We start from the raw sequence: 12,157 nt of genomic DNA on the forward strand, positions 1-12,157 counted from the left end.
TTGTTTTCCTTTTTGTGTGCAGCCGTAAGAGACATCGTGCTGAGAACACTCCCAGTCCAAGGCCATCTCCTAAAAGAGCGCGAGATGTGAGCCCTCCAGACAGTGATGGTTACAACAGCACTGAGGAGAAAAGTAGGAGTTCAACAGTGCAAGTGTAAGATTGTTTTGGTGCAATCATGCAGAAAATATAATCCGTTATATGCTTTTATCATAGGTGATAAGCATCGTCTGCTGAGTCAGGTGGTTCGTCCTCAGGAGACCGCTCGCTCGCCTGTCCGCTCCTTTACTGATGAAAAACACAGTCGCTGGAAGGATGAAGATCGTCGCGTGGATAAAAAAGATGTCCGTGGTCGACACGAGGAGGTGGATTCCCGTGGCGAGAGAGCAGGAAGAGCAGCAGAGCGTCGTGGAGAACACGCTTCAGATGTTTCTATTACGGGAGTCCCTGAATCTAGGAGGGGAAAAGAGCAGAGAGACCTCCCTTCTACTGCCCTGACGCCTCCCATGGAGGAAAGGGATGCGTTGTCAGCGGTCCATGAGGAGACCAAGAAAAAGACAAAAACTCAGAAGAAAAATATGAAGAAGAATCGTAAAGAGGATGACGGGGTATCTGGAGGAGGTGATCGTAGTAACCCTGAACCCCCAATTTCTTCCACTGTGGCTGAAGCCCCTCCGGCTCTCCTCTCTCCTCGCAAGACACCCAAGAAGAAAGCCTTAGAAAGAAAGCGCAAGCGCTCACGAGGTGCTGAGTCCGATGTTTCCGAGGATGAACTGGTCACTCAACAGCCCCTTAGTAAGAGGCGCCGAGGCCCACGTACACCTCCGCCAATCAATAAGGATGACCTTCCCTCCCAGAGGGCTTTAACAGCTGGACAGAGTTCTCTCCCAGTAAAATTAGATGCCAACTTCAGTGACTGGTCTGATGAGGATGTACCGGAGCGTGGTGAGACCTCCACTGCCTCCATGCCATCTGATAGGCCTCCAGAAAGGCTGCCACCTAGAAGGGGAGCACGTGGTGGTGGCCGGGACCGTACAGACCCTCCTATTGCACCGCTGCTCCCTGATCCTCCTATGCTTATGCAGTCTCTTCCTTTGCAACCGTTACTGCCGCAACACATGCTGCGTAAACCGCAGCAAGCAGACATGCAGCAGCAGCAGCGCAGCAGCAGCATGGGCAGTAACCAAAGCCGGGCATCTTCAAGAAGACTGCGCTCGCCTTCTAACGAGTCGGCTCACCGTGATGACGGGCCTCAGGGGATAAGGTCCCGCAGAGGACTCCTGCAAGGGGGCAATTCCAGAGAGCGAGACCGAGAGAGAGAAAGGGAACGGGAGAGGGAACGAGAGAGGGACAGAGACAGGGAGAGGGTCGTGGCTAATGAACAGATGGTGGGAGAGAGGAAGTCAAGGATCGATCAGCTTCGCAGAGGAGAACCCAGTCGGAGTACTTCCTCAGGTGAGACTTTATGGTTTATTATTAAAACAAATCTTAATCGTATTATTGTTGACAATGAATTTTTATCTCAAGATGTTTTTGTTAAACAATTTTTTTTTTATGTATTTAAAGACTCGTAGTCGAGGATTTCATTTAATACTAATTTTAAAAAACTTCAGTGTTTTCAGCTTGATTTTAAATTTTACTCTAACCTATTGACTCCAAATACTATTTTTTTATGAAGCATGAAATGTAAATTAAAATAAATATATAACATGCTTAGATGTTTATTTTGATCCAAAGTTTCCGTTGGAAATATTTCCCTTTTAATCCATTGTGTAATTTGATTTTACTCTCATTACTGGTGTGACAAGCTTGTTACAATGTTTTCTGCACAGTTCTGTGTTAAAGGAGTAGTTCATGCAAAAAACAGAAATGTGCGCACATCTAAAAAAACTTGAAGGCAGGTGCACGATCAAAAAACAAACATTAGTAGCAAAAAATTCAAAGTAAATCGGCACACTGCCACTTTAGCTCTCAAAAAAAATTTTAATGTCAATATCACAAAATCACAATGTTTCGACCGACATGGTCTTCATCAGGTAAAGCATTGCAAATGGAAGTCCTCCAGAAACAGTCAAACAGCTCTACACAGCACCTGCAGTCAATTATCACAATCAGCTAACAAGCCGGTAAACAGGAACATTTGCATACAATAATATACATCTAACAATATGAAAAACATACAGACCATTACAAACAGACATTTAAAATACAAATACAAATTCTCACTATAGACTTTCTCGGAGACAGTATTCTATAGGCTAAATAGATATAGCGCATAACACCTGCACAAAAATCACATCAATCAAAAACAAGGCCAGTAGACCTAGGGGCAAAAACATTATGTACATATTTAGTATACAACAATTCATTCATTCATTTTCTTGTCAGCTTAGTCCCTTTATTAATCCGGGGTCGCCACAACAGAATGAACCGCCAGCTAATCCAGCAAGTCTCTACGCAGCGGATGCCCTTCCAGCCGCAACCCATCTCTGGGAAAAGTATACAACAATATAGAATGCAGATACACTTGACTTGCGACTAATGTGCGACAAATTATAGTGAGAGCAGATCAAGGTTCCGATCGGTCGGATAATCCTTTCTCAGTCCCTGAAGGTAACTATAGATGTGGTCAATGCGCACAGTGTAATTTTACAACCAAATGTCAGTTTTTTAGTCATCCCTATTCAGGTAAGCAATTAAAGATTAAAGGTGTGATTTCATGCAACACAAAAAATGTGATCTATATGATTAAATGTCCTTGTGGTTTAGCCTATGTAGGTAAAACAAGACGGTGTTTAAAAACACGAATTGCTGAACACAGAAATAATATACGATTAAACGATCAACGAAATCCTATCGCCGTTCATTTTAATACATTGAAACATAACCTTGCGACGTTGCGATATATTGGCATTGAACAAGTAAGGGTGCCGAGAAGGGGTGGCGATGTTGACAGACTTTTATTACAGAGGGAAGCGTTTTACATTTACACACTGAACACTTTATCTTCGAGAGGTTTGAATTTGGATTTTGATTTAAAATCCTTTTTGTAAGTGTATCTGCATTCTATATTGTTGTATACTTTTCCCAGAGATGGGTTGCGGCTGGAAGGGCATCCGCTGCGTAGAGACTTGCTGGATTAGTTGGCGGTTCATTCTGTTGTGGCGACCCCGGATTAATAAAGGGACTAAGCTGACAAGAAAATGAATGAATGAATTGTTGTATACTAAATATGTACATAATGTTTTTGCCCCTAGGTCTACTGGCCTTGTGTTTGATTGATGTGATTTTTGTGCAGGTGTGATGCGCTATATCTATTTAGCCTATAGAATACTGTCTCCGAGGAAGTCTATAGTGAGAATTTGTATTTGTATTTTAAATGTCTGTTTGTAATGGTCTGTATGTTTTACATATTGTTAGATGTATATTATTGTATGCAAATGTTCCTGTTTACCGGCTTGTTAGCTGATTGTGATAATTGACTGCAGGTGCTGTGTAGAGCTGTTTGACTATTTCTGGAGGACTTCCATTTGCAATGCTTTACCTGATGAAGACCATGTCGGTCGAAACGTTGTGATTTTGTGATATTGACATTAAAAAATTTTTTGCTAAAGAGCTAAAGTGGCAGTGTGCCGATTTACTTTGAATCTTTTGCTACTAAAGGAGTAGTTCACCCACAAATGAAAATTCTGTCATCATTTACGCATCCTTGTTCCAAACATATTTGACTTCTATTGAGCAAAATAGAAAAAAATTTGAAGAGTGGAACTTTTGATCTCCACAGTTTTTGTGGAATATATCCTATTGTCGTCAATAAAGTTAAAGGTGCAGTAAGTGATCTGCGACAATGCTAACCGGCAAGCACAAATCTCTGAAGCACAGTCCCAGCCCTACTGTTCAAAGCCACGCCTTCTGAAATACATGCGCACACATCTTAAAGATGACAGCAGTACCCTCACTCAGCAACTAGAGCTTGGCCGGCAGTGTGCATGAATTAACTCATTACTAAGCCAAACTAACATGCTGTTTCAGAGCGAATATTCAGTGTAGCAGTAAACAATATAGGGAGCGCGTCACAGGTAGTCATTGTTCAAAAATGAACCAATGTGATTTGAATATAAAAGCAACTTCAGCTTAGTAAAGCAGGCTAGGAGGAATAGCGCTATTTACTGATGTTTTGTTGTTAGACTAAATAAAAATCTACATTATCGATGCTGTAAAAGGTCCTCTATAACCCTGAAAATAGTCACATCAATCTATCGCCTGAATATTTTAGTGGCTGAACAACACTTTTGTGCATATAACCCATTTGTAACAACACCACCTACATCAGCTTTGCGTGAAGCTAAAATAGTTTTAAAACATAACATTACCTGATTAAAAGAAATCCTTCAGCCATGGTATCGTCCTTCTTTCAGCGTGCAAAAGTAACTCCAATATTGATTTAGGATTTTAAAAAGTTTTCACTTGGCATGTTTTTACGGCTCTCTCTTTCTCTCTTTCTCTCTCTCTCTCTCTCTCTCTCTCTCTCTCTTCCCTTTCTCTCCTCTCTCTCTCTCTCTCTCTCATGAACCCGCAGCACATGTATGCACAAATTAAATAGTGTTTAAATAGTGCGGATGTGTGTGTAAATGGCTTTGCATTAGTTCAAATCTGCATTTGCTGACAGACAGTTTGAGGTACTTATCAGAATTATGTGAGATGTTGGCCTGACACTATTTAATTGGATTAACTTTTTTTTTTATGCCTAACCCAGAATATAAAAATACATAAGTTTTAGATCATTTAGATATACATACATTTAGATCATTTACTTTAATCAGTACTTTCTGAATATGAAGAGACTTTCAACCAGCACAACAAAAAAGTTTCTGAAGACATTCACCTACTGCACCTTTAAGTAAGTAAGTTAAGTAAGTAAAGGGAGTGTAAACAGTTGGTACATTTTTATTTCTGGGTGAAATATCTCTTTAACTGACATTTAAAAAAACTCTTTTTTTAAAAACAAGTGGAATTTTATGTCTTGTACTTTCATAATAAATGAACAGACAAATAAATGTTTATCAAAATACCAAGACTGGTTACAAACAGTATAATAATAAAATAATTAACTAGAATTCAACCTCTTAAATTGTGGTTTCCATGTGATCTGTAATTAAAAAAACAATAAGCAGTTATTCTATAAATGAAACATTTTAAAATGTTTTTTGAATTCTCCAAAACATTTGCTTTTTGCTTACATAACATTTGCTTACTTTTCACAGACCGACAGGACTCCCGAAGTCATAGTTCTCGTCGCAGTTCACCAGAGTCTGAGCGTCAGGCTCGCTCCAGAGCCGGATCCTATGACAGCCGTGAGCGTGACCGGGAAAGAGATCGTGATCCATTAGATCGAGAGCGTGAGAAAAATCGTCAGCTGCAAAATCAGCAATCCCAACAGCGAGAGCGAGAACCAGAGGCCCGTGAGTGGGGCGGACGTGGCAGAGAGCCGCTCCTCCGTGGAAACCGGGAGCCAATTAGAGAAAGAGACCTGAGGGAGATGCGTGAAAGAGAGCGACTCTTACCTGAAGGGCTGCTAGCACACGAACGAATGGATCGTGAGCGTGGTGAAAGAGACCGTGAGCGTGATCGGGACAGAATGCTTCCATTTGACCTGCAGACGCATAGAGACTCAAAGAGCAGAGCTGAAATGAAGATGGACAGGGCTGAATATGAGCCCCTACTGCCCAGAGAAGTCCTCAAGGATGTTGAAAAACCAGCAGACAACTCACATCTGCAAGGGGAAGCATCTGAGCCAGAGAAAATGGATAGTCTTGATGGTAAATCTTTTTTCACAACATTTTTCATACTGCAGCCTAATAAAACTAGTTTCCAAAACTGTTTCCATCAAACTATTTTTATGCGCATTTTGTGATGTGCATAAAAAATGGTTGATGCAAATGACAAGATGCACATAAATTTTGAAAATGCGCATAAAAAACACATGCACATAACTGAGTAGGTTAAACTTTTTGATGCGCATAAACTAAGATGGAAACGTGATTTTGTTATAAGAGATTATGTGATGATAAAAATGTGAGTGAATGGACAAACCAGCAGGCTGACCACATTGTAAAACATCCGAAATGTTGTTGGTTATTCTAAAATCCATTAACCATTTCAGTATTAGTGTAAATATATTATTAATTACCTCTAGAATCAAGAGTCTCTGTGCACTGCATCTCACGCCTTTAAACGACATTGCAAATTCATTACGTTTTCTGAGGCACAAGTCATTTATTAAATGAAGAAAACATTCATGCAGTGTCTCTTACCACAGGAAATTCTGTCTTTACTGTTGATAAATGGTGCCAGTTTATCAGGAAGTGAAGATTTTGTTCTCTTTGACTTGTTAGATGAAAACCCTACTTAATTTGCATGTCTGTTATGCAATAATCTAGTTTTGCACATAAGTTTAATTTGCATCTTTGGATGGAAACATAGCTTGTGATACTTCAATCTTGGGCCTGTATTTATCTAGCATTTGAGAATTACTCATGGGAACAGTGCAAAGAAGTTCTTGAGTCAAAGCTGAGCTTAAAAGTTATTTAGTAAGCATCTTAATTGTAAATTACATTTAAATCTTAAGTGTCACACTTTAAGGTGATTCACAACAGTTTGCTGTGCCACTAACAGGATTTTAGATGCCGACAGAGACATGGACCAATCACAGAGTAGTTTTTTAAAACATTTTGTTTTTAGATTAATTCATATTAAATAGTGCATTCCTGAAAGAACTTGATGAACTGAACGTTGCTTTTTTTTTTAAATCACATACTATCCTGTTACATATTATGTGAAAAACAGTATATGAGGTTAGTAGAATGACTGAATTCATAGTGTTATAGGGAAATACTGTAGGTGAGCAGTACCAGAACGACCTAGTGCTTCCATCCAAATTCTGTATCTGGCATTCAATCAACACTTTGCCATCCAAGTAGCAGGCTCACACAGTGTCTGTGCGTCCAGAAATCCACAGATTTCCACAAATTTTATTTAATTATTATTATTTTTTTTTATTAATTTGAATTTAATTAATTCTTAAGTTTTGTGAGTAGTGCCTTTTCAAGTACTCATCATTATACGCTGTATGAAATGGTGGGGTGGTCCTCACTGTATCAATATGTAGCATATGCTGCTGTTTATTTATTTATTTTTCTTCTAATAATTGTAATCTTTTATTAATTTACATATGCAGCTATACTACTAGATTCAGTGGAGAAATGGTCGTGCCCAACTGAGCCTGGTTTCTCTCAAGGTTTTCTAATTCTTCACTTTCGCCAATTGGTGAAGTTTTTCCTTGCCACTGTCGCCACTAGCTTGGTTCGAGATATATAGAGCTGCGCATCGATGGATTGCTTATTAGCGTTTGTACTCTCAGTAGTGATTATTTAACCACACTGAACTTAAACTCTGAAAACTGAACTACACCATTTCAATTTACTATGATCTTTTATGTGAAGCTGCTTTGACACAATCTACATTGTAAAAGCGCTATACAAATAAAAGTGAATTGAATTGAATTCAATACTAGATCGTCTGCTGAACTAGTTTCAAATGTTCCATGAGTTCATTAATTTTGGCCTTCTCTTTTTTATGGAACGAGTGAAGTATTGTGATGCTGGAAACACTCCCCTCTTGAAATTTCTTTAAAAAGCTCTTATAGTCTACACTAAAGGGAATATTTACTTCTTATGATTAATGTTTTTTATTTATTTATTTCCATATGTGTCTTTATGAGAACTGAGCAAGATTTTGTTAGCCAGGACTCCCTGGAAGAAGAAATCTAGTATCTTAATGGGACTGTTCTGGTAAAATAAATAAAAATACAGGAGATGAGGTGCTATAATCAGATATGGGGGAAAGCAGTGACACAGTGAGAACATCACGTTTTATATAGTCTGAATTTCATTCATAAAACCCTCATTCGTTCTATTTAGATCATACTTTTTTTAGCTTATGGGAAGTACTTTCAAATTCAAATGTACTTGAGTAGTATGTGATTTTTGTGGATGCAGCTAATGTGTTAGCTTATAAAGATGTCAAATTGTGATGTGTAATGATTCTCAGGACCTGGATTGAAAACCACTGGCCTGTATAAATGTGGCTGCGCCAAGCATTTATTAAATTTCATACATTTTTTTTCTTTGTTCTTTCAGAAGAGGAAGATGGAAAAGCAGATGATGCACAGTCTGTTGTGTCAGGTGGTGAGGAGTATGAGCCAATCAGTGACGATGAACTTGATGAGATTCTGGCAGACAGTCAGAAGAGGGACGAGCAGCAAGATGATGAAAAGACTTCTGGTAAGTAACACTAGCACAACCTAAAGCAGAAAAAACACAAAATTAAATAAGGTCACAGCACAGTTTCATAAACTGAAATGCACTTTTCTTAGAATGACATGAAAGCTCTGTAACTGTTTTGTGCCATGGTATATCAACGTTTCTATCCATTTAACTAAAATCATCATGTCCCTTCAACTAAAAAGTCATGATATGGTTAGTGTTTGTCATATTTCAAAAGACTGGGGGTAAATACTAGTGTTGGGTATCATTTGAAATTGATCAATTCCCATTTCAATTCTTAAACTAATTCTCAGTATTGATTCTTATAGATTCCCAGTTCTGATTTCAATGTAGTAAAAAAGATGAATTATTAACAGAAAGGAAAAGTCAAACATTTAGGCCCTGTTTACCGTGGTTTAAAGTTCCATTTTCAAGTGGACAAAAGAGACATTAACGTTCACATCTGGTGTTTAATGCGTTTCTTTTGTCGACTGAATGCTGATGAATTTATAGACCTTTTTCTCAAAACGCAAAATTACCTATTATGCTTTGCGTGTATGTGCACGGAGAATGTTAAGAACTTCCGGTCGGCAGCTAATGCGTGTAAACAGTCACATTGAGAGAGCTTTGAAGCAATAGTTTTAATCTATTTTTACCTGCTTTTATCATCTTTGAACTAATACTGTTGTCGATCAGCGCCACTTCCTGGACTGATCATTTAAAAAAATGTGATCTAGTGGGAGGGAAAACATCTGCTGTAAGGCATTTTCCCCTCGTTGTCAGACGGCATCTTCTGCAGTTTAAATGGAGCCTCGTCATCGTTAAAGTCAACATTTTCTCTTTCTTTCAAATATATAACCAACCCAAACAAATACTTGTTAAGTTTCATGCCAGTATTCTGGTTTGCTCTGTGATGCAGTGAAGTATTGTGCGAGCGTGCGTGTATTGAAGAGCCGTTGAGCTAACAGCTGACAGGCTGGTGAAACACACACACACTGTATTTCTGATGGCAGACACATAAACTAGGACAACGTTTTTCTCTCGCGCTTGAACCCCATCTGACAGATTATTACGGCTTTAACACACACCTTTCAAAGTTGTGTCACAAAAACTCTTCATAATTCACTCAAAACGCCATTGAATCACCAGTTATAAACGTTGTAAATGGAAATTCTAACAGGGTCCCCACGGGGTCTTAAAAAGTATTAAAGTCTTAAATTAAAAAATCGAAATTCATGGCTTTAAAAAGTCTTAAATTTGCTGTTCTAGGTCTTAAATATTTTTGCACAGGTCTTATTTTTGCGATGTCCATGTAACGCTACATCTAACGCTCATTTAAATTCTTTTTGTTGTTGTTGCTAGGTTTTTGGGGTGTTGTAGTTCTTTATTTCTCTAGTCCAATTGTAATTTGCGGTATTACAACTACAAAAAAGTCAACTTGCAATAGCAAATAGCCAGCTTTCTGATATTAAACTCAGTGCGCGCGGCGCATGTGACATCATTGCTGTGTTTGCTGAGGTTCGCTTTGAGTGCGCGCGACATGATTTCGGCTGGCAGAGTATGGCGTTATTTCACTGACAAATGTCGCAAGCGCAGTTTTATAAGTCGGGAGCGCTGTAATACGAGAGAGCGAATCTCTGCTCGCGGGCTGGTTTCCTTTGTTCATGGACAAAATTGCTTGCGAGCTCTCAAAACACTGGCTGCTCACGTGTGAATGATCTGCTCTCGCTCCGTCGGACTCCTTTCGTGCTTTTCCAGTGATGCTTCAGCATACTGTAGTATTAGGAATAGTGAACTGATAACTGATAACAACTGTGTTGAATTGTAGAAAAATATACCCTATATTGTAAAAAAAAAAAAAAAAACTAAAGCACTGGGTAGTTTTGTTTTTAATACACTTGTTGTGTTACCATAGCAACTATCGTATTACCACAACAAATTAATTGAAGCACTTTACTTTACAAAACACTGTACAGCAGACACTAGTTCACTTTATTTTAGTGATAAAATGGAATTGATAGTAGGATTTATTTGAAGAGTGAATAGTACAGTAAGCTATAATACCTAATCAAGTTGTTACCTATTTTCTATCACAGTTACATTTCTGCTTGCCAGAATGACTAATAATTATTGGCTAGAAATTGCAACAGCCATGGGAAATTTAACCTGACTTTAGTACTGTTCAATTTAAATAACTTTATTTTACCCATAATTTTGTGCTTTTACAATTTCTCTCGTGTGTTTTTGATATTGCGATATAGGTCTTAAATTTAATACTTAATTGTCTTAAAAAGGTCTTAAAAGGTCTTAAATTTGACATTATCATATATGCAGAGACCCTGTCTAAGCATATGCGTCATATCTGAGGAGAATGATGCAGATTTCGAAAATCCTACTTTCCCTCATTTTACTTTGATTGAAAAGTATGTTTTTTTAAATTATCTTTTAAACACAATACACATGCGGATAAAACAAAAAGCTCTAAAATAACCATACCAGAAGTCATCTATCCCACATTGCAGTTATTTTTACTTTAAAATATGCATCTTCTATTTCAGGGCCTCTAGATGTGATTGATGTAGACTGGTCCAGCTTGATGCCCAAGCAAAAACAGGAGCCCAGAACTCCTGGAGCTGCTCTGCTCCGATTCACTCCAGGGGCTGTACTCCTCAGAGCAGGAGTGTCCAGACGTTTAGCTGGGCCTCAGCTCCTTGCCAGAATTAAAGAAGTGTGTGCCAGAGAGATTGAAGACCCTAAAGGTAAGTCTGCAAATCTACCTTTGAAAATACTCTAGTTTAACTATAAATGAAACTATACTAACAGCACTTATTGCCAATCACCAAAAAATATTATTTTTATGGTAAGCTATAGTAGTTGTACAGATGTTGTAAATAAACAGGTGACATTAATCTCCATATATGTATCCATAGATGCTGATAAACTCCTAGAGCATGATCTGGGTGCTCTGAATATGGCAGCATACAACAGAAGAATGGAAAGGGCCAGTCTACTGAGAAGCTTGGGTCCTTGCTGCAAGGCACTGTGTGCTCGGCGAGACATTGCCATACGTAGACAGCTCCTGAAAAATGATAAGGTGATTAGGGCATCTCTTTCTGTGATTTATAGGTTTTCTGAAACTGTATGAAGAAACTCGACAGATATCAAGTAGAGAATTTAGGAGATTATTATTGTTAGTGTTTTATTAAATACATTAATTTACCCACTGAAGTGTTCAGATAAATCATCCAGTGTTTTTGCATTTAAATTACCTAAAAATCTCTTTATACTTATAATTTACTTGAGATTTTATTAAAAATGTTAAGGATATTTCACTCCTTAATAATTTTCTATGCAAATAATTTACTCGCCCTCAGGCCACGGGTTTTATTTATTTATTTATTTTTTGGTCCTGTAGGACTGTAAAGAAGATTTTTAGATGAAACTTTGGTCCATTATCATTCCTAAATTGCTAATCAATCGAAACCATTGCTACAAGGGTCAAAACATCTTTTCACAGTGACCATGATCCCTGTAAATATATTGAGGACTTATGAATCTAAATAAAACTGAATATTCCCTGCAATATTTAACCTTGGATAAATAGGGTAATCTAATTGTTGTTCTTTAGTCTTCTATTATTTTTTATATAAGTATGTAGCATGTTTATTCAGAAGTTAACTAATTAATTTATCTTTGCCATGATGACTGCATATTTTACTTGTTGCAAAAGCTGCACAATATTGGAAAGATCTGATATTGCTATATTTTAATGCAATAAATATTGCGATGTAAATACAGTTTCACAGGATAGTTGAAGAGTTCTATTTGACGGTCT

The 12,157-nt window shown here is 38.0% G+C and overlaps 1 protein-coding gene across 4 annotated transcripts in view; it reads left to right on the plus strand.

The window, feature by feature from the left end:
• Positions 1-12,157, plus strand: part of zc3h13 (zinc finger CCCH-type containing 13) — a 34,150-nt gene that overhangs the window by 20,618 nt on the left and 1,375 nt on the right. For all 4 annotated transcript variants that reach the window (XM_087235947.1, XM_087235948.1, XM_087235949.1 and 1 more), the window contains 6 exon segments: positions 23-132; positions 215-1,453; positions 5,263-5,817; positions 8,197-8,340; positions 10,881-11,081; positions 11,253-11,416. In XM_087235947.1, the coding sequence (XP_087092073.1) occupies positions 23-132; positions 215-1,453; positions 5,263-5,817; positions 8,197-8,340; positions 10,881-11,081; positions 11,253-11,416 (2,413 nt within the window).

Source organism: Danio rerio, chromosome 1 (assembly GCF_052040795.2).
Source record: "Danio rerio strain M-AB ecotype USA chromosome 1, GRCz13ab, whole genome shotgun sequence".
NCBI classification, from domain to species: Eukaryota; Metazoa; Chordata; class Actinopteri; order Cypriniformes; family Danionidae; genus Danio; species Danio rerio.